Here is a 27,333-nt window from a genome sequence, read left to right on the forward strand (position 1 = left end):
GCTGACTTACAGCAAAGAAGCTAAGGAAACCTTTTAAATGGTGGTTCACTGTACTTCTCATATTGCTTTATGCTTTGTTAAATAACGCAGTACACAGTGTTACCTTTAAAATTAAGGAATTGTAATCACTTTCGCATGCCACTATATATTAAAACACTAACATTTTTAATATTTTAAATCTCTTCTTTCCTTAGCTGGTTCTCCTCCCTCCAAGTCTCTAGACATACTGTGTAAGCACAATCTTGGCATACAACATGTTGCTAATAAAATGTTCTTGTACCAAAGCATTTGTGACGCCATCAGAACACCTACACTTACCACCCACTGTAACCCAGGATGTGCCAATGTTAGAAGTGAGCACACAATGTCATCCCATTTCTACTGCTTAAAGGGCAACTCCAGCCATACTGTTACAGTCACAGTGCTGCTGTGCTGTATATGGAGCTTGACAATATATTTGAGATCCTTCAGCTCTGCACCACTAGTGACTAACCACACTGGTGATGCCTACTCTCTCTCTCCTGTATTCCTACCTTGACGGGCCTTCAGAGTAAGCCTGATTTTAGTTGGTGTTGCAACATGAGACAAGAGCCACCACACTCTGAACTGACAAAATAATCTCATGATTTTTTAAAGAACTGAACTAAAAAGTGTATAGACACACAAAAAGATAGACAAACAGACATTTGGATTTCAGAAAAAGAGACAGTCAAGTTGTCATTGGTGTGTGATCCTATTGGAGAGCGTTCCTTTTATTTGCTGTCCCTGTTGAGGAGAAAAAGAGGGATTTGCCACCCCCCCCAACCCAACTCAAGCAGGGCACCTATCTTTTTTATTGCAGTATGCATCCAGTTAAAGATGTCCCCTCGGTTCCTGTCCCAAAGACAACACTGGCACCAGGTCGAGTGTTTTAAATCTCCCCAATAGAGCCAAGGATGTCAAAAACCTATGGCCCTGAAATCTTTTGTTTTATAAAATTTGTTGTGTGTTTTTCTGCCTCTGTGTAACATCCTCGGTGAGCTTTTCACCCTCACTTCTGTTTGTATGAAACAAGCAGCGCTTGCTAGTTGCAATCACATGCATTGCTCTATGTGCACTACAAATCCCATAGTCCCAAAGTTCATCTTGGGAATGTGCGAGACAGGGCGATTACGTCCCCATATACAGTGGGACCATGAAGATAGAACATAGCCACCCCCTAACAGATCCAATCACAGCAGAAAAAAAAAAGAGCAAATTTGTATTTTTGGAGGCAGAGAACAATAGAAAGTTTTTTGAGTCAAGAATACATACTTTAATAGATTTATTATTTTTATTTAACCAGAGTTTCGTGTCACTTTAAACCTAAATGGTAGCCTACTGCCTTCAGCCAACAAAGATTAGAGAGTGAGAGTCCCCAACCTGCTGCTTTCCAGACAACTGCCACAGGCATACTGAAGATCTGAACTTGAAAGTGCTCAGAGCTAAAAGAAACTGGAGTCACCGATCTCCCACTGCTCTCCTTCCTGAACCCTCTGTGTTTTTAAAGCAAATGATACTTTGCAGCAATAAACATGCTTTACCCTTGGTTATCAGTACCTATAGTATAATGTCTTTGGCAGCCAAAGGCTGTGTTTTTAGCCCCCCCCGCCCCCCCACAATGCTTGTCATAGTTGCAACATAATTTAACACTAATATACTTCATATGCAGTTCCACTTGCCAAATGTGACCTATTAAAACTAAATGGGGCCACTATACAACCGCACTGCAACAGAGTTATGTTGCAGTGGTGCAGATTTTTAGGGGTTAAAACAGGTAGAGAGGAGGCAACAAATATTCCCTGTGAAACATTCCCTAAAGAGCGAGCCACCACAGATTGCTTTTCAGAGGCCACCACAAGTGTAAACAAGACCAAAGGACTAAAGAAAACCTGTGATGAAAATAAGGAGGCTACCAATATTGACTAAAATGCTAGTTCTCTGCCTTTTATGCTAACCCAACAACATTATTTTAAGCTACTAGAGCAGAATAATTGTACTTGTTTTAAATTCTAACTTCACTTTCTTCATATCTGTGGATGAGAAATGCTGAAGCCAAAGTGTCGGCCAGGCAAAAAAGCATATCTGGAAGAAGGTCAGCAATGACCTCCTCCATAGCAAGTTCCCTTTAAAGTAGAACTATAGGCAATTTTTATCATTTTAGATAGAGCAAGAAAGATTGTAACCAGTCAGATTTTTTTTTCTTCGCCATCAGTGTCCCATTGCGGAGATTTCCCTTAATTTCCTGTCCCACAGCCATAAAGGAAGTGAGAGGAAATCCCTGCAAATTAAAGGAATTCCTTTGAGACCCCTAATTCACCAGAACTAGTGTCCCCATCAGAAGCTTTCCCTTCTATTACTTTTCTAGGGACATTCCAAAATTAGGGATTATCTTTTACTTTCAATAATGATGAACTGGACAAATGGAAAGGGTGAATCTCCGTAACGGGGATAAAGACAGCAATAAAAGCAATATAAACTGACAAGCATTCTAATCCCTCTCCACTCTGTCCAAAAAAAACATTCTGCCTTTAGTTATACTTTAATATCATAGATCAAGGACTCGTTGGGGTTGATTTACTAAAGGCAAATATACTGTGCACTGCACGTGCACTTGCTCCAGAGCTTAGTAAATGATGTAAAGCTTCACTTTGCAAAGAATACCCAATCATAGGCAAGATAAATAAAAAAGCAACATGATTGGATGATTGAAGTCAGCAAATCATCTGCTCATTTACCAAGCTCTGGAACAACTGCTCTTGTGGAGAGCAAACGCATTTTGCAAAGTGCAGTCTATTGATGACAAATCGCACAGGTGTGAATAGGGCCTAAATCAACTTATGAATTCACACACACAGGAGTTCCTTCATTAGCGCCCGTGCAAAAGATGAAGATATGCAAAGTGAGACCCAGATGAAGGGGCAGAGAAGATGATGGCAACAAGGACAGAGCTATGACTGTTAGCTTGGACCTGCCAAGGCAGGAAAAGTGCATTCTAGTAGGCAAGTGGCCCATAAAATGTAACTAAGTTCATACTTACACATTGTAAGAGCTTCCCCCAAAGCAATAGAATTTATTTATGCTTTAAGAGTACATTATGACCCCTCATTTTCAAGGAAAATAAAAAATAGCATTTTTCCTTGCACATGATTGGATGGTAAAAATCAGCACAGCTTCCCTTCATTCCAGAGCTTCCTCTCAGATCTAGAGCAACTGCACTTGCAGTGCACAGACTGCCTTTAGTAAATCAACCACATAGTATAATAAGCACCATTACATACTCAAGTATTACTTGCTGTCAGACTAAGAAAAAGCTGGTCTGTAAAGCTTCATACGGGTTAGTCCTTTGTAATATTTTCATAAATGAATGTCCAGTGGCCTACACAAAAATACTGATCAAACAAGAATTTAGCACCTTAAAAATGATTCCTTAAAGAGCTTACAGCTTGTCAAGCCACTCCTGTAGTTTTCTTGATAACGGAGCTGATAGAGGAATTTTTATGTTGGTATTTACTTCAACCTTCAGGAAATAAAGCAATACTGCAGCTCCCTTTGATAGAAAGGTGTACAGCATAATAAAATGTAGAAATATCCTTCCTTGTACAGAGTGACCTAATATTGGCTCTGATCTTTCACTAATGTCATAATGGCCTGTTCAGCTCTGCTGCATTCGGAAATTGCTAAATCTGTATATGGCCTCTGTCAACTGCGGTCTCCGTGTCCTGAGATACACCAGGAGTTGATCACATGTTGAACATTCACATGGTTATGTCACGGGAACATACCACTGAATGACAGCTTTACTTATGACATGACAGAGAGCATGTAAATTAGCCGCATGTGTTTAAACACCTGGCCTCTGGTTGTGCTCTCAGCTATCTTGCCTGGTGACCTTTCTATATATTCATCAACTATTCTTACCAATGCTGACAGTTTATTTTACACCTTACTATAGTTATTCCGTTTCAGATGTCACTTTGTGCTAGTGACATACTTCCTGACACCCAAGACACCCAGTCAGTAGAAAACAATATGGTGGCAAGCTGACAACACGATCCACAAATAACTGACCAAATAACTCCCCAAGCATATGCAGATGTGGAATTAAATATGTTCTAATGGAGGCTTATAACAAGGAAATTGTTCTGCTCTTACAGGTAAAACAAACTCGGGTTTTCTCAGCTCTGTGATCCCTGAAGTCTGTGACAAACTGAATTAGGGCAGCACAGCTGGGGAATGGCATAAACTAATAATACACTTTAATGTAGTTCAAGCAGAGCATACCAACTCAAAAACATTACAGGCCTGTTCACACCACAAAAAACGCACTCCAGATCTGCTCCTGCATGCACGTTTTTGATCTGTTCTGGTGTGTTTTTGATACATTTCCAGATGCTTTTTTCTTCGTTTCTTTTTTTTTCCCCACTGGTGCTTTTGAAGCTTTCCAGTGCAGGAAAAATGCTGAATGTTCTACTTTATGTTTTCTGGAACTGACCACACTGGTGTGAATTATGTCATTAGAAATAATAAAACTTACTGTCCATACTGATGCTGGGGGAAAAAAAAAAAAAAAAAAAACCACACTGAATAGGTCCTAAGGGCCCATTCACACCAGATGCAATGGGATGCATTTTTCACATCACTCCAACTGCACACACAGTTCAAAATCCAGGTTATCCTATGGGCATAGTTCACACTATTAAAACAGAAGAGAGCGCCTCCCTCTAAGTGCAAACTGTACAAATAAATAACGTAGCGAAGCCGCCGCACATCCGAATCAGTCTGCGCTCCAGCTTGTAGCACTGCTGACATATGTAATCAGAATAAAGAAGTGCAGCGCTGAGAAAACAACCATTGGTATTGAAAATGATAAAATATAAAATGCCAAGTGCGTATATGCAAAGTGATAAATAATATGACAATATGCAATGGATAAATGGGGAGTGTGCATTTTACCATATTCTTCTTCACTGAATGGAATTATCACCACATGGAACATATCTTCACCTGAGCACAGGATCTCTACTTCGCATAATTTAAGGACAATATCACACTCACACTGGACCTTTATTTATTTATTCATTTATCCATTGCATAGTCATATTATTTATCACTTAGCATATAGCACTTGGCACTGTAATATTTATATTTTATCATTCAATACCAATGATTGTTTTCTCAGTGCTGCACTTTTTTCTGATTATATATGCTACTGAAGGTTTTAGGTTCCTTTTTAGGTGCATTTGCTGCTGTATAGATTTAAGCGCTCGCTGATCTCCTTTACACAAGCACCGCTGACAAACTGACACCCAGCCACTACTACCTGGTAGAACTCTTCCTTTACCAGCGGCTTGCCTGACGATCTCTGCAGCTCCCTGCAGGCTCAAGGATGACATGTACACTACTTACCCCAACCAAGTGAGTGTAATATGTTTATTTACTACGGTATTTATATGTACAGTTTGCACTTCGATGGAGGCACCCTCTTCCATTTGCTTTTCTTGTGTGTATTAGGTTTCAAGGACTTGGTTTATGGGAGCAGCCACCATCTAGCCAATGCTACCTGATTTTATTTCTCCCCCATACCTATTCTACTTCATATCCCCTCCATAACGGTCATTGGGGTGTCACAATAACGCTGCAGTTTGCTTCTAGTGGTTCACACTGTTGCAGTGCAGTGAAAAAAGTACAGTGAGCTGTATTTTTCTGCACTGCAAATGCATGGAAATGCACTACAACACAGTACAGTGCAGATAATCCCAAACCCTAAATCCAAAGAAGGCAGAAGTGACCTCAGAGGAAATGCAAGCTTAAGTAAAATGCAGTGCAAATGCACATAAAAACACCACACACAAATGCACATCACTGCACAAGCAAAATCGTGCAGTAAGTGTGCAGTCTCTGGTGTGAATGAACTGGCTGCTGGGGAAGCAGACTCGCAGCCTAGAACTTTTAGATACCACCATTTGGGAGCTCAATACAATTCTGTAGAAACAATTTCATGTATACAGAAGGCTTTTGTCCCCTGCTACCCAATGTTGAGGGCATCTAGTCTGTTACAAAGGAGAAGCCTAGCTTCTCAGCTTCCCAGTCCCCTCATAACAAGGACTAAGCAGGATATTACCTTGATGGAAGTTCCAGAAAAGAGCCTCTAAAAAAGGCAAGTTGAAGTTTTGAACTTATGCTATGTGAATGGGGACATGTAACACACATTAAATAGGTATTATCCCAATTAGGCTGTAAAAGAGTAAGCACACTTTATAACTAAAAGGCAAAACTTTCTTTTTTTAGCTTATGAGAGAGTGGAGATGGATTAGAACACCAGTCAAGTTTTTACTACTGTCTGTGCCCCTATTAGGCCCGATTCACACCTGAGCGTTTTGTAGCTCGAAGCTCCAAAATGCTTGAGGAGCAAAAATCAATTATTCTCAATGGAGATGGTTCACATCTCCACTCCAAGTCGCCTGAAGCCAAATGCCTGAACATCAAACAAGTTCTGGAGCTTTTTTTTGTAGATCAAATTGGGCAGATTTGCACAGTAGTATTCCCACAGAAATTAATGGAAACACGTGATTTGCACGCTTTAGCCCAATATTCTGCTTAAATGAAAAAAAAAATAAAATATAAGAATAAATGTAAAATAAATACACGAATAAAAATCATAAATAAAATTCATAACGTAATAATAATTAACGCTTAACCTTAGCCTATTTATAATTATATGTATTTGTGCATTTATTCATTAGAATTATTAATATAATAAGACAAAAATATTAACCCCTAATCCTAACCTTAACCCCAACCCCTAAACCCAAGTCTAACCTAACCTCTAACCCCTTAACAAAATAAAAAGAAAAGAAAAAAGAAAGAAATTAATAAAATGAATGAATGAATAATAAAAAAAATAAAAGCTGATGGAAAAGCCAAAAAAACCTAGCAACAAATAATATTTTTCTCTATTGGCTAATAATAATTTTAAAAAATCCAACACTCAAAAATGCTGTATGAAAATGCGCAAGATCGTGCAAAAAGTTTTTTTTTTTTTTTAAACCCAAAACAAAAAATACACAAAAACAAAACAAAAAACAGTTTTTCAGTCAAACTATTTGATATGATGTCAGGGAAGGTTAAAAATATGGCTACCTTGTTCAGAATACAGGGTCACCAGAACTTTCTTTCACAAGTTTGGAATAGTCTTTGAAAGGTAAGAAAAATGAACACCAGCAGAACATCCACAAGTTTATAGTTTAGATTATAGTAGTAAAAACATGTCATAACAAATGTACTATGATTTTATTTCTCATTATGTCGTGAAATACAGACACTATTAGCTATTATTAAGTAGCGGTATCTGACTCACCAAAGTGGCCATCAGATTTCACAAATAATTCCATAACTGCATAAGCAATGGCAGTAGCGGCAGGTATTTCCAATACTGTATTTTCATCTTTTCTAAAGTTTTCATTTTCTGTTACGGATACCTGTGAAAACATTGCAGTATGATACAAACACAAAACCAATATTTCTAGTTACACATAAAACATTCATTTAAAGTGATATTAAAGGCTGTTTTTTTTTCATTTAAATAAACTTGTCATACTTACTTGCTCTGTATAATGGTTTTGAACAGAGAAGCCACCTCTTCTCGGGTTCCCCACCCCCACCAGCACTCCTGGCTCCTCCCCCTTGACCAGTGCCCCCAATAGCAAGCCGCTTGCTAAGCAAGCAGTATGTGCCCCCGAGCCCTGCTCTATGCATCCATAAGACAGAGCCACGGCTTGGCCCCACCTCCTGCTCTTATTAGGGGGGCTGTGGGGGGAGTAGCGAACAGGTTTACCTACAGCCTTTACAACCATAAAAAGCAGCGAGTAAACAGTATATGATATAAACATATGTAGCCCAGTGCTGGTTACGTTATTATGGTAACCAAGGAACACAGACAAGCGGAACTATGGGTTAAGTATTTCATCTCTAGTCCCCAGTATTCAGACTATTACATTATTCCCAAAAAAGCAACTGGCGTAACAATGTATAAAGTTCAAGTGATGAAGAGAAGGAAAAAAGATTCCGATATACAATGTATGGTATAGTGTAGAGATGGATGTATATCTCCCCGTCCTCTTGAAACCAGAATACACAAACGCCGTACAAACAATGGACTCTTACCAGATCAAGTGGACTTTTAATAAGAGAGTCAAAAAGGCATGTGCTCAATGCAGATCTAAATTCAACTCCATCATTCCTCCATATCTCAGTTTGGGATCTCCTCATCGTTCACCATGAGAGAAGCGCACTCTTGGCTCAGAACTTCAGACAGGACTTTTGGAGACTGCAGTCCTGTAAAAAGTCGCAGCAGACCCTTGTGGCTTAGCCAGTTAGTGACGTTTTCGACACTGGATCTACATAGCTGTGATGCAGATCAATAGACTATGTGCTGCAACCGTTCATCTGCACTTCGAAACTCTCAGTGCATTTCCACGCTGTTCTTCATCACACTGACAGCTTACCGAGTTACAATCCCTCGCTGCTCAGTTGAGACACAAGAGCCTGCACAGCACACTATGTTCCTGCAGAGGCTGCATTCATATCAGGTTGGTGAGTAGGCAGAAACCCAACCTCTACCATTCAACTGCTTAGAGACACTGCATGCAGACACCTTTATACTTCAGCTATAAAAAGGAACCCTTGTTAGTAGCACTCTATTTGTTTATCTGCTTAACAGAACTGGTGCACAAGTATCCAACATAGTCGATGGGCCCCAACATTGCTAGCAGAAAACAACTTTCTCCCCAAACCGGAAGTGTCCCTTATACAGGTCATGAAGAACTATTTCCATCTAATGAAGCACTCTACCCTTGTGTGTTATTACTAAACCAAAGGGGGTATTTTAGTGCGCCAGTGGTCTAGAGGGAGCTAATGAGTTTTTAAGTCTCTCCCCCTTCAACCAGTGTCGCATATTGACAGTTACCTTTAATTGCTTATAATCTATCTTGATCAATATACTTTGACCTTTCTATTCTAGTGTTACCATTTGGTATTGTATTTAAGAGTTCACCAATTTTATGTGCCCTTTAAGATCGTGTACTATCCAACTGTTAATTGGAACCCTTGATTCCCAGCGTTCAATATAAAATGACTGCTATAGAATTGTCTCATGCTTTTACTAGACTATGTGCCAATATTCTTTATCACTAATTTGGGGAGCATTAATTCTCTGTTTAAGCATGTACAAACCTAAAAAGTGTCAGTGAGGTTGAGAAGCTTGCAAGCTCAGAGCAACAACTGGGAACAAGTATCAACTTGCAGCCCTTGGGGGGGTAGTTCTACACATATGACACTGGTTCTCTGTATGGAAACACAGTGGGGTTTATTTACTAAAGCTGGAGAGTCCAAAATCAGACTCCCTTCTGCACAGAAACCAATCAGCTTCCAGGTTTCATTGCCGAAGCTTCATTTAACAAGCTGAGGTTAGAAGCTGATTGGTTTCTTTGCAGAAGGGAGTCTGATTTTGAACTCTCCAGCTTTAGTAAATAAACCCCAGTATGTCTTTGGATATCGGATTCTATAATAATTTTTAACAGGATAGCTGTTAGCACAAGAAACAAGCTTAAGGTTGCAATAGATGAGAAAAATGAATCACCATGAACTGGGCCACGCAAGCAAATACTATTTTTGTAACCAATTCACCCCCTCTCTCTAACCCTACTTCAAGAAAAAAAACCTGACAGTAATACAAAAGGTTGCCAATGCCCAACTTATGAAAATCCTAGCTGCCTGCTTGTGTCTGGCTTCCCTACTTTGGCAGCCACTGCCTACCTTATTTCACACTCCAGCAGGGTTCTTCCAGCTGTGTGACTGATCCCTCGCAGCTTCCTCTCTAAGCTGCTAACATGCTCGCCCTTCCACGTACAACGCAAGGTTAATAGCCCTACATTGTACGTGATGACATTGGGGGACTGCCCACAGGCTGAGTGCAGTGCACAAGCCAGTCTGAATGCTTTGCAGCTTAGAAAGACAGACACGGTTTTTGTTTTATCCTGCTGTATTTACTCAGTCTACTTCCAAAAAAAAAAAAAAAATTCAACACAGAATCACTGTGTTGGGAAAAAAGGATCACCCTCCTCCTAAAAATGACTTGTAAACTCAATCAGGTATAGCTAATCACCTTCTCAATGGCACGCAAAGCCATTGGGGGGGGGCAATAAGATTTATGCTGTCTAGCCAATTCATGTGAAGGATATCCAATGATGTGTACACTTGTTCCTCTAATGGAAAAAAAAAATTCTCCCATATTCCTGCTCCTCTGGTGATGACACATCTAGAAAATGGAATTCAACTTCACTACACAGTAACTACTAGAAGGTGCTGAAAAGGCTTGTGGCTGACAAAGTAATTTTAAAGCCTATGCTGCTTTAGTGGTCATACTTCTTAGAATGACTATAGCAAAAGATCTGTCTGTACAGGTCATTCAAAGGAGAACAGAGTACACACCAATGTTATCAAGTATCCCATTCAAAAGATCACTGCCTGCTTGGCAAAGGAAAGGTTCTCACATTCAGCATTCTGCACTGGGGACTTCAATCAAGTCTTGCTTTGCTGGAAGTTCTGTAGTGAGCAGGTCTGCTGTGCCAGTCTCTGCTAAAAGCAGAAAAGTGGTCTTTATATAAATTTAATATATGTGCTAAAATGGCCATTCCATACTATCAATCATGATGATGGAATGTAAACGTAAAACATATTTATGGGGTTATGAAAACAAAAGTATGCAGATTCCCTATATGTCCACTACTTCTGGTAGCCCCTTGTTGCCTTCAGAAAGCCATTGGATTCAGCTCTCTGTGAGCAATCTCTGTTCTCTAAAAATGTGTGGACACTTTTCTATGCCATAAGACTCAATTCTAGCCTAGCAGCCACAAGCAGTGGTGACAGGATGGTTTTAGCAAGCAGCCGTCCTTGTAATGTATTATCTCAATTCTGTACTCTGCTTCTAACGGTTTTCAAACAGTGATTAAAACTATTCATCCCAGGAATGGCTCTGCTCTTATAATCATGCAGTCATCCCTCTCCTATTACAAGGATGTGACGGTATGAGGTGCCTGGACTTGGAAAGCGACAGAACATCTGTTCCAATAACCGGAGTCTGACATAACAATAATTTCATCATCTTGCTGTCTGCACACTGCCAGTCCTTAGCATTTCCCAGGAACCGCCAAAAATAGTTCAACATCTATCCGTAACATAAAACCTACAGAGCTTTTCATTTATCTCTATCTTGTTAAAGCAAAATAAATTTTCCGATTATAACTGCATACTGCAGTAAAAACCTGTTACATGAGAAATTGATATTTTTACCTTTCCTCCCAGTGATAGAAGATCACTATTCCTTCCTCCCTGAACTACCTAACACCCTAATAAATGATGAGCCAGTGGTCACCCTCCATAACTACATCTGAAGGCACAACTTACACAGGAATAATACAAGGAAAGCTCCCATTCCATGAAGGTAAAAGATTTTTTAATCATGCAGACTCCAATCTGCACCAAGCCCCAGGATAACCTCCAACCAGTTGGGTTCACTCAGTGAAACTATTCATTTTAAAATCAAACTGTTAATTCTCTTTAGTTTCTTGTTTGTATGACTTGTAGCTGCTATGCCTCCTATTCCTCCAGCCAGATCCCTTCTGTTCTCTCTCTAGGAAGTGATGCAATTCAGCCCCAGGGCGAACCGAAACTCTCAGACACATTCAACATGTACAGGTCTAATGTACCTGCCCACATTCCCTACAAGTCCCTGTGGTTGATGGGAACTGTAGTTTCCTTTAACTGCAGAGCGGAGAGGATATTATGTAATCCCCACTGTTACACCTCCTCCTTGGCAGAGCAGATGCTGTTATCTTTTAAATTACAGAGATGAGTTCATGAAAATGAAATTCTCCTAAATAAGATTTTCACAATTTTGTTCAATTTCGTGTTTTGAGTAGGGGAACGTACTAATGTGTGATTTCTTTATTGCCTATCCTGAAGTTATTCTTTAATATACCATTTTTTAGAACAGACTTTCTCATCCTAAAAAAATGGGCCCTTCTCCATTATTCTTAGTGTGGAAGGATGGAATGGTTTAAAAATGACAATCTTGCATGACTTATCTTTTTAAAAAAAAAACTGTTTTTTTTATTCCTCAAACCTCCTTCAAACATCTGCAATATGTCCTACTCCTGTATATTTTTGGGTGGAAAACTATGTAATAGGAAATATGGCATCTTGGTTAGATATACAATGACAGGAGGTGTGGGACTTCCTTACCTGGAATTAGATAATAAACCTTCCCTACTGGTTCATATTTTAGACAGACATCATAATGAATTGCATAAACTTTGGGCAACTATTGAAAAGAGAGATCTTGCCTGTTCTCCCATACTCTGTTCTTTGGGTCCGGCTTACTAACAGCACTAAATCTTCTAAATTACCATTTAGTCTTTCCCCCTACTAAAGACTTCAGACTCTTCTTTAAAATCCTCCAAACGCTCTACGCATATACTCTAGATCCTTTAATACGTCTTATGGGGAATCCACATTTCCCTCCACTTAATGAAAATACAACACTTTTTTTATGCAATACTCAAAATCCCTCACCTAAATGTACTTCCCTGGAAACAGGAAAACTTAAACCTTGAACATCTTTGGATACCCAAACTCCCTACCCCAGGTGGGCACTGGCCAACTTTGTGACTTCTGCTCTTCACTACATCTAAAGGCCTCTTTGACAGGTTTCTTGACCCCTTCTGGATATTTTTGCCATAACCCCAATAGATTGACTCATATTACATTACTTTATGGTCTATTGCTCATAGAAACCTCGCCCAGAAGACCTCACTAGGTAACATGGAAGCGAGAGCTCCATTGTGCCCCCTCCGACTCTGAGCTCCTCAAAAACGTCACTTTTATGCAGAAACCCGTGGGTTCGTTAACACAGAAAGAGCTTTAAACGCAACCATATGGTATGGATGCCCCGATGCATTACAAACAATGGTAACAACAAACCCTGATACCTGTTGGAGATGCAGGGGAGAGAAGGCTACAATGTATGGTGGGATTGTCCTCATATTCAAAATTTCTAGAGTTTTCTTCTACACTTCTTCTAGTCAAATCACTTCCTGTGACATTCCACAAACCCCTTAGGTGTCATGTACGCAAGGTGTTTTTCCTACTTGTGGCAGGAAATTGCTGCTTAAAAATGTGTGCGCAAAGCCGTGTATTGCACACACGTTTAGGAGCATCAAGCATTTCAGGGATAATGCATTCCACTGAATATTAATTTATTCTGGCCATTGGAATGAGTGCTCAAGCACTAAACGAGTCTAATGTTTAAGTGCGTTTAGACGCATTTACGCATTTGTTTCTGCTCAAAAGCTCCTCTCCTGAACATGCTGTGATGTTTTCTTACAGCTTGGAAATGCTTATGTGTGCATGGACACATAGGCCAGCATAGAGTTGCTTTATTAGCAGGGTACAGAAACCTGTAGATTGTGATCTACCAGTAGATTGCGGCCAGGTGACTGGTAGACCATGGTCTGGGCTTGCTGATCCTCCATCCCAGAGTATCAAACAGTGCAATACATAGGGACTACTTGTAAATCTGGAGCTGTATTAGGCAGCAAGATCCACATAAGTTGATGCCTCCTCTGTAGTGCCGACTCCTGTCCCATGCAAAGTGATACCAATTGCACGCCACCTCTTATCCCAGCTAGCGGTCTCAAGAGTGGTGCCAGTAGCAGCAAAGAGATCTTTCAGGTCAATGTGAAGCAATACACTGGGCATAATAGTATAGGGCTGCTTTCACACTGATGCGCTGTGGTTTATCCACACTCGGATGCAGTGCAGGGTGCCTGCATCTTTCCTGCAGGTTTGCTGCTTTTAGCCATAGACTTCTATTATATCCTGCGGGTTTGTTGCACTTGCTGAAAGCAAACCAAAACTGCTGAATGCAGGAGTTTTAGTGTGCTTTCAGAAAGTGCACCACACCTTCACGATATAACAGAAGTCTATAGCAAAGCACAGCTAACTCAGGAAAGTCAAGATGCACTGTGCTGCACCCGAGGAGTGTTTAAACCGCAGCATATCAGGGTGAAAGCAGCTTTATAGGGGGCTCAGAACAGTAAGGATTAATTTACATTTGAAGTTTGGAGGGGTGGTAAAACCCCATAGTTAAGACATTTTTACCACCCCTGCCCTAAAAGCACCCCTTTTAGCTACAGTGGCCAGGGGCATACACATGCTGCAGCAGGAGTTATACATCCTGAAATGATTAGTGGGTTAGCTACTGCCAAGCATGACCCATCCAAGTGAATGGGGTCACTCTGCAAGTGCCCTACAACCTTGTGCAGTATAGCAAACAAGGGGGTAAAGCAGGCAACATTGTGTTGCTCTCTCACCACCTGCTTTAACACCTTTGACCCTGCAGAAGCATGCAGTTGCGGGGCGTTTGCTGAGTGGCCCCATTTTACTTGAATGGGTTGCAATTAGCAGGTGGTAGCATACAGCAAAAGCAACAGGGGGTTTAATTCCTCTTACACCTTTGGCTGCTGCCTCACCTGACAGGTGGTGAGGAGGTTATATGTTGCCATCAGATTTAAACCCATGATTGCAATACAATGCACTTGACTGCAACATGGTAGTACTGCAATTAGAGGTTTAAATCAGGTGTGAAGAGGAGACACTGGGCAACACTGACTGGTGATCTTTGACTTCTCCCATGTTGTTCAGGTAGATCTCCACCTTTTTAAAGGCAGCCTACCCATGTTTTACAGGCTGAAAAAAAAAAAAAAAAAAAAAAAAAAAGCCCAAAACACCTGAAAAAGAGGCGTTTTAAGCCCAGTGTGCATGAGTCCTTAAATCCTTTTTTTTTTAATTTATCTTACCAGAATCTATTTTTCATATTAAGAAAGGCCTTCTTTTTTTATGGTCAGCTTGTGAGGTGATACTACACCGCTGGAAAGCTCCAGCAAGCCCTACAGTTGCTGACTGGGCTAGGGAAATGTGCAATACCATAATAACAGAAAACTCGACGGTTTGGTGGTAGAGACATTTGTTTTGAAATATGAAGTCCCTGGTTATCATATATGAACTCAAAACATTTTAAATATCTATATAGTTTAGGCCTGCCTTTTTCAGGTAATGACACCGCCTACCTTGGATGTAGCGCCCAGTCACATGACCAGATCCAACAAAAACAAATGTTTTGCTCTATTTCTTTCCTATCATCCACTTTTGTGTTTTCTTTTCCCTCCTCATTGCCCTTGGTTTGACCTTTTTCAGGTCGTCTATTAGCATATTATCTGACTACAGTGCCTTGAAAAGTCTTCATACCCCTTGAAATTTTCTACATTTTATCATGTTACAACCAAAAACGTAAATGTATTTCATTGGGATTTTATGTGATAGACCAACACAAAGTGGCACATAATTGTGAAGTGGAAGGAAAATGATAAATGGTTTTCAAATTCTTTTACAAGTAAATAACTGAAAAGTGTGGAGTGCATTTCAGCCCGAGTCAATACTTTGTAGAACCACCTTTCGCTGTAATTACAGCTGCAAGTCTTTTTGGGGATGTCTCTACCAGCTTTGCACATCTAAAGAGTGAAATTTCTGCCCATTCTTCTTTGCAAAATAGCTCAAGTTGTCAGATTGGATGGAGAGTGTCTTTGAACAGCAATTTTCAAGTCTTGCTACAGATTCTCCATTGGATTTCAGTCTCGACTTTGACTGGGCCATACTAACACATGAATATGCTTTGATCTAAATCATCCCATTGTATCTCTGGCTGTATGTTTAGGGTTGTCTTGCTGGAAGGTGAACCTCCACCCCAGTCTCAAGTCTTTTGCAGACTCTAACAGGTTTTCTTCTAAGACTGCCCTGTATTTGGCTGCATCCATCTTGCCATCAACTCTGACCAGCTTCGGACGTCTTATGGCTTTCTTTTTGGCACTCTGCCATGAAGGCCAGATTTGTGGAGTGCACGACTAATAGTTGTACTGTGGACAATTCTACCTGAGCTGTGGATCTCTGACGCTCCTCCCAAGTTACCATGGGCCTCTTGACTGCTTCACTGATTACTGTTCTCCTTGCCCAGTCTGTCAATTTAGGTGAACGGCCACATCTTGGTAGGTTTGCAGTTGTGCCATAGTCTTTCCATTTTTGCATGATGGATTGAACAGTGCTCTGAGATGTTCAAAGCTTGGGATATTTTTTTTTTTTTTTTTTTTTTTTTTTTTTTATAACCTAACCCTGCTTTAAACTTCCCCACAACTTTATCCCTGACCTGTCTTGTGTGTTCCTTGGCCTTCATCATGCTGTTTGTTCACTAATGTTCTCTGACAAGAACAGCTGTATTTATACTGAGATTAAATTATACCCAGGTGGACTCTATTTACTAATTAGGAGACTTCTGAAGGCAATTGGATCCACTAGATTTTAGTTAGGGGTATCAGAGTAAAGGGGGCTGAATACAAATGCATGCCACACTTTTCAGATATTCATTTGTAAAATAAATTTGAAAACCATTTATCATTTTCCTTCCACTTTACAATCATGTGCCACTTAGTGTTGGTCTATCACATAAAATCCCAATAAAATACATTTACATTTTTGGTTGTAATATGACAAAATGTGGAAAATTTCAAGGTGTATGAATACTTTTTCAAGGCACTGCATCTGTGGGTTGTGTAACAATACCTCATAATGTTGGGTGGTCGAATCCTTTACATGCTCGCCTCTTTTTTCTCTCTGTATTTCGGTAAGGTCACAGGATGTGCTGCTCCTGTTGTGTATCTAATGTTGTAACCCCAAGGATTCATTTGGATATTGTAACATTTGTTCAGTACAACTTTGTACTTTTTTCCTACCTGTCTTAAAAGAAAATAAAATAGTTTGAAATGTAAAAAAATTCAAAATAAAAAGGGGGTGAGGAGGGTTGACAGACTGTAGCAAAGTAACCAAACGCACTCAGAAATACAATGGAGTTCCTGAGTGGAACTTGGAACATCTGCAGTATGAAAAGTCAAAAGGCTCCTCTCTGTAACAGAAATATCCATTTTGTTGCAAAATATTTCCACCATGCTCACTGGTAAGTATAAAACATTTTGCTGGATTACCTGATAAAAAGGACAATGTAGCCTTCAATTTTCACATTCTGCACAACTGAGAGAAAAACAAACATTCAAAAATGAAATATCTCCAATAAAGAGTGGAGCCTATGTATCTTTCATATTCTTTATACACTGCATGGTAGGCAGACTACTGCTTCTACGGTGTTTGCTTCGCAAAGTAAAATACTAATCAGTGCTATTAGTCTATATACTTCTGTCTTGAAGATCACTGAAAACAGAAACTTGCCAAGAAATGCCCTAAAAGAAAAGGATGATCTACCAGCATACCACAAAAAAAACCTAACAAAAACACAGGTTTCAGAATCCATAATATCACACGAGTTAAGGTCAATAAAGTAAATGGCTTACTTATATGCAGATAACCAAGAGGGAGGACTTCCACTCCTTTCCAAAATACCCCACTAGAATTGAAAACCTAAAAAACTCTTCCAGGGGCCCCAAATTTGCGAAAGAGCCCAGCAACATCGAAACAGGGCTGGTATCTTGGAAGGCAAGTATTTGTTTTGAACAATTTGATAACTGCTGAAGTGCAGATGAGCTATTAACAACTGGAGTTCTAGCTCACTTAAACTCAAAAACAAAAATGTAATAGATCACCTGTCCTTAGCTGTGGTGGCTACATTAGTATTCACTTTTCCTATAAAGAACATTTTCAGTTCTTTTCAAGTACAGAAAATACCTGCTGAACTTGCCAAAAATGCATTGTCACGGTTACCGCTTGTGAGCTGAAATGAAAACACAGAAATCATTGTATATATTGTGTAAACTACCAGTCACCTTGATCCACCATGTAATGGAGATAATCAAAGGAAAAACCGCCGGGAAAATGTAATGCAGCCACCACATCTAAAAGTGGATAAACTGATAAGCAATATATTACATTATTTTTGAATCTAAATATCCTTTAACGCATACCTTTACCCTGGAAAACTTGTGTTTTTTTATCTGGCTCAATTCATCATACAATTATAAAAAAAAATTAGGTGCTTGTAACTTCTTTGCTGCAGTGCAGCACTTCTTGCCTGAGCGAGAATTACACTGCACTCCCTTCAGCATGTTGCGGCACATGCGTGTTGCAGGATTCCACTTGTGTGCAGATTTGGCCCTGGACTTCAGTGCCTGGCATTAATCTGCACACGCACAATGTTTTCTGCACATGCATGGAGCTGCAAAAAATGCAGGCTCTCGGCCCACAGACATGTGATTATCTGCTACGTACCGAGAGCCGGGCAGAGCCTTCGGCATATCTATGCATGTGCTGTATTTTTTTTTTGTATTATAGATGATGGCACTAAAGAGGGGACAGGACAAACTGTAAGGGGGACTGAAGTTCCTCTTTAACCATTAGCCGCCCAGCCTATAGCCGTTTGGCGGCCTCAAAAACACTTTAGCTTTCCAGGTGCAAGCCATTTGGCGTGCTCCCGCACATGCGCAGTTCGCGCGGTTGCAGAGCCGCGGTAGCGGCGCGATCTGTCACCGGCCGTGTATCTCGGACACGGCAGATGACAGATCTGAGTACCGGCCCCCGTTGCCGGTACCATGTGACCTGCTGTGACCAACCACAGCAGGTCACATGACAGTTGTATACAATGGATGGCTTCATTAATGCCATCCATTGTGTACTAGTGCCTAGCTGTGAATGGTCACATGCACATGCTGTGGCCAAATCACAGCTAAGCACAAAAAAAAAAAAAAAAACCTGAATGAATCAATTTCATTCAGGTAAATGCTTGCTTATAGCAAAGTAATTATTTGCTATAAGCAAATTGTGTAAAAAAAAAAAAAAAATACTGATCACTTCCCCAAAGTAGTACAATGTTACTATGGTAACATTGTACTACTTTGGTCATAGTAGTTGGTCATAATTATTTATTTTTCATACTGTCACCAGTCAGTGTCCCTGTTCACCGCCATACCAGTTATATGATGACCCTGTGCTGCACTAGTGACAGTATGTAAAACAAAAAAAAAAAAAAGTGAAAATTATTTTTAAATTTTTTCATTTTCCAAAAAATTACAAAAAAAAAATACAACTTCAAAAAACTCGCCATTCCTCTTATGAAGTACGTCGGACTGTCTACTCTGCAAAAAGGGGTCATTTGGGGATATCTGTACTATTGACATTCTTGGACCTCAAGAAATTAGATTGGCCGTCAGTACTTCAGGATTGATCAATTTTCAGATCTATACCATAGTTTGTGAACTCTATAACTTTCCTACAAACTAAATAATACATCCTAATTTGGGTTATTTTCACCAGACATGTAGCAGAATACATCTCGGCCTAAATTTATGAAGAACAATTATTTATTTGTAAACTTTTATAACAAAGAAAAACGTGTTTTTTTCTTCAAAATTTTTGGTCTTTTTTTGTTAATTTAGCAAAAAATAAAAACCCCAGCGGTGATTTAATACCACCAAAAGAAAGCTCTAGTTGTGTGAAGAAAATGATAAAATTTTAGTTTGAGTACAATGTTGTATGACCGCGCAATTGTCAAAGTGTGAGAGCACTGAAATGTGAAAACTGGCCTGGGCAGGAAGGTGTAAAATTGCCCGGTATTGAAATGGTTAAGAAACTTAGTTTTGCGGTACTGCACACACATTAAAAGCACTGTGTTTTAGGGCACAAAGTTTTAGCACACTGAGCACATATACACGCAGCATGGGTCCATCAGCACATACTGTACTCTGTACTTGTGCACGAAATAAAAATCTAGAAATTATCCCATTAGGATACCAGATCTGTAACATTTCTGTAGTTACTTAGCATTGCAAGCAGTTTCCTGCATTTTTTGTTTTTTTAAACAACACCTGGTGCATCAGGCTATTTATTAGTAATGCATGGCACACACCCTTCTTACCTTCACCTTTTTTGCTTGAAAGCCAAGTTTCCCACCAATCGTTTCCTCTGCCTGTGTGTGTTCTGAAATAATGCACTTCTGGGTGGTTATAATCTTTTCTTTCACAATACACAATAAATCATGCTTGTTGCCATGTAGCTGCTGTATGAAGGGGTGCTGCAAGTTTATCTTCCTGCAAATACCATTTAAACAGTGAATAAGTTAAATTAGAAAATGAAAAATTTTCAGCCTGCATTAGAAAACTTTCTTGGAAAAAAAAAAAAACAACAAAACAGAAATGTGTGTCTGTATTACACATATATTGATATATTATGTCCCAATTTTGTCTACGATTCATTTTAGTCTCATACTAGGAACGTGTAACAAAAAAAAAAAGAAAAAAAAGAAAAGAAAAGAAAAGTATTTTATGTAAACCTTGCAGGGCTTACAGAAAGACTAAAAAAGGTACTATTCAGCAGCTAGTTGTAAAAACGTCCTTTAGAAACCATCAACAAATGACAAAGTAAAAACACAGCACTTAATCCTACATGCAAACTGGATGATGAAGGTTAAGATAATTAGCATAGTGATTAAAGGTTTAAAATCCAAAACTATTTCTTCTCCTACAAACAATAAACTGGATCTTTAAAATGTTAAGCCCTGGTTCACTGGATCCAAATTTGAAATCGTGCGACTTCATGCACAGATATATGTGCAAGTCGTGCCTGAAATAGCGAAAAGTAGTGCAGGAACTACTTTCAAAATCGTTGTGACTTTGACGAAGTCAAAATCGCACTGATTTGAACGGTTCCACTGCCCACAATAGGGTGTGACTTGTCATGCAATTTGAAACTGTCAAAATTGCATGACAAGTTGCACTGGTGTGAACCAGGACTTAAACTTGGCAACTGAAAGTCAGATAATCCAATAGGAAAATCAGGTTTTTGGTTGTGAGGATCCATAGCTAATCCCGTTGGGGTGTTGTAGTTGAATGTGGGATTTTTTTTTTTTTTTAACCCTTTCACACACCCCCACCACCCCTCCTTCCCATACAGCTAATCCCTGTGCGGTCTATGTGATCTGTTCAATAACCCCTTCACCTTCTCATCCTTTCTCTATATGACTCATACAATAATAATGCTTTGTATCTAGTGTACCAATGTGAAGCCCCACATTTTAAGCACCTCAGTACCAACATGTGTTTCTTAGTTTCCAAATTGTGGTAAAATTAGCCTTGGGGTGTCAACTTTCCAAAAAGGGGTCATTTGGGGAAAAATAAAAAAAGAAAGCACTGTGGTTATGAAATGCCACCAAAAGAAATGTCTATTGGTCTTTACAAAAAAAAAAAAAAAAAGATAAAATTAAATTAATTTAGGTACAGTGTTGCATGACTGATTGTCAAACTATCAGAACACTGAAAAATGGCCTGGTAATGAAGGGATATTAAATGTAGGTACTCAAATGGTTAAAGATCAAATTATTAGTTTTAATAAGGAATAGTTTTGGATTTTAACCTTCATTCACTATATCGTATAATAAATGCATGCCTTCTATTATACAGTTTATGTGTAGGATTTAGCACTGGAATTTTGAGTTTTTTATTGTATTAAGGTATTATAAGCAAAAGCATATTATGTCTCCCTCTTGTGGTTCAGAGCATGCAGTGCACTTGGACAAAACGTCCGTGTTTAAATCCACTTTTCAGAATATACCAAAAACGTCTTATTTCACATTAATTTCACAAACATGAAAAAAATTACATTAAAATAAAATGTCCAAAATTAAAACTGTTCACAAATAAATCAGCAGCTTATTTTAAAAGGTTATTGGAATATGAATGTTTTATTCAAATAAGAACAAAAAAAACAGCAGGAAACTCCTGAGAATTAATGTTGCCCTTTCAATTAAATAATGGTTTACTTCTGGAAAACTTAGAAGGCCATTGGCACAGCAACAAAATGAATCTTATTTAAAATACAAAAATAATGGTAACAATAATATAATCCCTCACACCCCCTATTTCCAGCTGGAGCTTATTTATTATAAGTGGAGCCTGAAACAATTATTGTATTTACAATGTTTAATTCTCCATTACAACAGCAGCAGCAATATACATTCAAGCGGTGATTTTATTATTTAAAATAAAAAGATAACTATAGTGCCACCTGCTGCATGAACAGAGAAATAACATGAACGCTGCACAGAAAAAAGTACTAGTCGTATAGAAACCACATAAGTCTTAATCACTGCAATAACTCCTAAAGAGTACTTCAAGTTTTTTTTTTTTTTTTTAACACCCTGGACACACTGGATGCGAATTGGCATGTGACTTGCAAATCGCATGCCAAGTTGCACCCTATTGTCGTCAATTACAGTGGTCAAATCAGTGCAGTTCCAACTTGGTTGGAGCCGCACTGATTTCTAAAGTTATACACGCACTATTTGTGATGTGATTTGCATGGACATCTGTGTCAGATGTCTTGCAAATCACACCTGAAATCAGCATCTCACCCGACTGAAATCATGCGACTTACAGTGAAGTAAGACTTCACAAAGTCGGGCTTGATGTGACCGGGGTATAAAATGTACACTCACTTCTGTGTTCTAATCTGCTCACTCTGCCTGATTATCTCAGCCAGGCCATTTTCTATCAGTGGCTGCACTTCAAGGGTATCAGTGGTTTTCCCATAGACCTGCCTTAAACTATAACTAAGGCAAAACTTTTTTTTTTTTTTTTTTTTTTTGAGTATTGGGCAGAGCACAGAGGAATTGGAACACTTGTCAGGTTTTCATTGCGGTCCGTGCTCCCTTCACCCTATATGTCATGTTTATCATTAAAGTGAAAGTAAAATATCCCAAAGTTTGGGTTGTCCTCAGAAAAGTAATAGACAGTGGGGTAACTGGTTTTAGTGACCTGTGGGTCCCCAAGGATTTCCCTTCATTTGCGGGGATTTTCTGTGACTTCCTGTTTGGCTATGGGACAGTTAGCGATTGGAAATCTTCACAATGGGACACAGATGGCGAAAAAAAATTCTGACGGGCTATCCAAAACGAACAAAAAAGCTTTGCCTATAGTACTACTTTAAGTCAGTAGGGAGAATAACCCCTGGATCATTATTCATTTTAACCAATACAAACTGGAATCATTCACCTAAAAACTACCCTGAAAAGCTATAAATCACTTAAAAAGGAAAAAAAAAAAAAAAGAATCCATGGAAAATCGTGAAATTCAGAAGCCTGGAAGTGTACTTTGTAAACATCAGGGGCCAGTGATGTCATTGTTATCACAGATGATTTCACATTTTTTAAATTTACAAAAAAATGAACAACATGTAAACGTTAGCATGGTTGTGCAAAAGTCTATGTCTAATTCAGGAATCTAGAAATTATATTATTCCATTACTAGTTCCATGTAACCGTTCTCCTTTAGGCTGTAAGGGCATATTAAAACAATCTATTCCGTGTGTTCCCGGAAATATCATAAAGACACCGCTTTGGCCCTTGTACATCTCATTTTTACTTTGCACAGCAGAATGAAAGATGCTGGCACTAAACGATCATCTACATACCCTGTATTCTCCTATTCTATTCTCCATTACATCTCGTTACAGGACGATAACTCACGTACAGAGGTACAAAGCCAGTCAATGAATACTAATTCCCTAAGACGCTACTGCTGAGCAGAGAGAGGAATGGAAAAACAGTAGGGCTCCTATCCAAACAAGAAATATCAATAGATTTGCTAAGCGTCCATTTTAGGAGGTTCTGCCCAGTTTCCTTACTGAGTGAAACAGTAACTGCAAATCATTAAAAAAAAAATAAAATCTTATTTGTCATTGTATGCTAGGCCCCTTTCACACTGTTGTGGTGTGGGTGTAGCAAGTGTACCCGCAGGTTTGGTGTGTGTTAGCTTCACTTTCTCATAGAGTTCTATTACGTCCCGCTGTCTAAATGCTACAGCTAACCTGCAACGAACCTACAGATACACTGTGCTATTCTGAATTCTCCCACCACACACTTGATGTGAATGGGGGAATCTCCCCACTGAGCTACTGTATTCTGACAGCAGGCAGACCTCCCCTCCATCAGAATACATTGATCAGCACTGCTGGCTATAGCCTGCAGCACTGATTGAGCAGGAAAAATCCGACAGGGTGGTTGTACAGACGTCAATTAGCAGATTGACTTCTATACAACCTACATGTCCATACCTGGATTGAAATTCATCCGATCCCTGCTGAATCAGATGAATTTCGATCCATGTGTGAACAGCTTTACTGTATTCCTCGCTCCAGCAGGCTCTGACACACCTTTTCTCCTAGGTCCCCCGGGCTGTGGGTGAGCTCGCTGCATCATGGTATTGTGAGGAGGTAAGCTCTGCAACCATGGACCAGAGAAGAGGCTTCAAGACACTAGTTGCACAAGCAGAGGAAGCCTGCCAGAGTAATACACCTCATTCCTCTACTCCTAGGCAAAAATGAGAATTTATCATTGGCACATAAATGATGAGGATGAGAGGGAGGGGGGGAAAGAGTTAGGAAGTACTGCAATTTTATTCAACAAAACCAAGTGTATGAACCACAATGCAGCATCAATAGCATCCATTCACTGACCATCTTCTACTTATCTGAACTCCCCAAGATGAATGCTGATGGGTAATGCACTTAACAGTTTGCTCCTTGCACTGTATACTGACGAAGTTCATCATTTCAGTATGGTCGGCCATTTAAGGGGAGTGAATGCAATAATGTTCTGAAGTTCTAATTAGTAGTTTTATTTGGGATTTATGACCTTATGAATTTCAACAAATTTTTTGTGTCAGCAAGAAGCATGATAGTTTAATTCAAGCAACCAACGATGACAGACAGGTAAATGCTTATACAAACAGATTAGCAAGCTAAAGCTGGCCATAGATGGTCCAAATTTCGGCCAGTTCCGCAGGACCAACTGAGATTCTAACCATCTATTGGCAGGCTGATTGTACCCAATTCAATTGTTGTACGATCACCGTCGGATTTTACATGCGATTATTGGCTCCCCCCGCCAGGAGATGACAATAGCTCCGCGGGGGGGATTCCCTATCAACTTTGACTATATTGATGGGGAAAATGAGCAATTTTCTTTTCTGCAATCTGTGGTTACAGGAAAGAAAATTGCTTCATCTATGGCCTGCATTTAAAAGTTAACCTTTAGATTCCTAGATAAAATAGATAATTGGCTGTTGGCAAAAACAGACAAACAATACTGGGTTTAAACCTCCCAAAGACAGGCAGCTCACATATGGCTAGAGATAAAGGATCTATATAAATTTGTTGCCAATGGCAGATAACAGGCCAGCGTACAGGTGTGTAATGTAATATAGTTTTAACTGGCTTGGTTTTCAGAGAAAAAGAAGAGCTAAAAAGGCATTAGAGCAAAGTAGTATATAAATGTTAATAAATGAAAAATTTGAGCTTTCACCTGGTTATATAAAGTTAGATTTGTACGTTAAATATGGGCCAAACAATCACTGTACACATGAAACTGAAGTGATTCTTTAACATGGTCTTTAAAATGCTATTTTATGTTCTATATAAAAAGGAAAATATTACTTGAACTTCCCCAGTGTGAGCGGTTTTAAAATCACAAGTTGTTATATTTTTTGTGGCAGAGAAAGAGGTTGTTTTAGCAGATAGGTATGCAAATCAATAAGGACAAACTTTATCTGCACATAAAAGTTACAACAAAATAAAATGTAACAAAGTTATACTGTATTTATGAATGGAAACTGTATGATCTTGTTACCCGTTTAAAAAATTGTATGATCAGTTACAGATCATTCAAACTTAACTAAGCACTCATGCCAAATGTTCATTGTGCTCCTTCTTCCCTCCGAGCTCTGCTGTACAAATTGTATAATACACTGCAAAGGTTGATATCAAGCCAAATGAAGGTACTTACACTGCTTGCATCATCGATGTATTAATGAAAACAGCTGGAATAAAAAAAAAAAGTTTTGTAGTTCTTAAAAGTGGACTTAACACCCCGGTCACATCAAAGCTGATTTTGAAATCGTGCGACTTAATGAAGTCACATGATTTCAAAGTCGGGTGACTTGCCGATTTGAGGAGCGATTTGCAAGACACTTGACACAGATGTCTATGCAAATCGCACCAAAAGTAGTGCATGCACTACTTTAGAAATCACTGCGACTTCGACCAAGTCGGAACCACACCAATATGACAGCTCTAATAGCGGACAATAGGGTGCGACTTGGCATAGGATTTGCAAATCGCATGCCAAGTCACACCCGATGTGACCGGGGTGTAAAGCTAAACTTCAGGTACAAGAACTTTCATTTAAAAATATTCCTCAATTGCCACAAATATTATAAAGACCAGTCACTCTGTGCAAGGAGCGAGGGAAGAGGTGAGCAGTCTTTATTACAGGAAGCCCCTGCACAGAGGCAAAGTTTCACACTGGCTTACAGCACAGATCTGGAAGAAATACACAAAGATTCAAGGAAGAATACACGTCTCCTGTTTTTTAATGATATTTGCTTATCTCGGAGTTCAACTCTAAGTTCAACAGAGATGCTTTCCGACATACCAGTTGGCTTCTGCATTGTCCCTCTGCAATAGTTAGTGGAGGTGTACTATTGTGCACATCTTTACCAGGGGACAATTCATACTGACACCAGTAATCTATGACCCTTCCCAAGAGCCCCAGCTCTCTCAGTGTATGGTCGTGGATACACACAGCTTTACAAAAAGACACAAAAATCCAGTTATTAAAATGTCCAAGCCTCCGACAATTGCTAAGAACAGTTGCTGTAGGCATATGGCTTGTGCCTACACAATGAAAACAGACTAATATTTATACTGGGCATTTATCCAGCAAAGCAGTGTCCAAACATGTTAAAACGCCATTGTGACAAACATGTTACTAATGTCTCTTCAAAGCTGAGCAATCTAATGAAGCACAGAAGAGAACAGAGCATTACACTCAACGCAGCTTTGGCATGGTTACAGAAGCTGCCTTTAAGTGAAATGGGAGGTGAAAAATACTGGATTCTGTTATTTGATTTTAACTACAAGTTTTAGCTGGCCTAGCGGGTCAGCACACTACATCCCTTACCCTTCATGCTCCCAGTCCTCCAGAACTCATTCATTTGTATCAGATGCACTATTAAGATTCCCCTGCCTTTTATCTCCTACTGAGCTTTCTCCTAGGATATATACAGAAATTGGACACCTTATGCCTTTCACCAACTGCTCAACTTGCATGTAAGTGATAGGTTAGTAACGATTATGTAAAATCATGTATTAATT

The 27,333-nt window shown here is 39.4% G+C and overlaps 1 protein-coding gene across 2 annotated transcripts in view; it reads right to left on the reverse strand.

Moving 5' to 3' along the window:
- GSDME (gasdermin E) overlaps window positions 1–27,333 on the reverse strand; it is a 144,902-nt gene that overhangs the window by 64,635 nt on the left and 52,934 nt on the right. Inside the window, exons 4-5 of one of the 2 annotated variants that reach the window (XM_089673210.1) lie at window positions 20,051–20,216; window positions 7,379–7,499 (exon numbers count right to left, since the gene is read on the reverse strand). In XM_089673210.1, the coding sequence (XP_089529336.1) occupies window positions 7,379–7,499; window positions 20,051–20,216 (287 nt within the window). Of the gene's footprint in view, window positions 1–7,378; window positions 7,500–20,044; window positions 20,217–27,333 lie in introns of both variants that reach the window. The other variant, XM_089673209.1, reaches the window with a different exon arrangement.

This window comes from Staurois parvus, unplaced genomic scaffold (genome assembly GCF_062004578.1).
Source record: "Staurois parvus isolate SC_StPar_1 unplaced genomic scaffold, SC_StPar_1.0 ptg000136l, whole genome shotgun sequence".
Classification (NCBI taxonomy): domain Eukaryota; kingdom Metazoa; phylum Chordata; class Amphibia; order Anura; family Ranidae; genus Staurois; species Staurois parvus.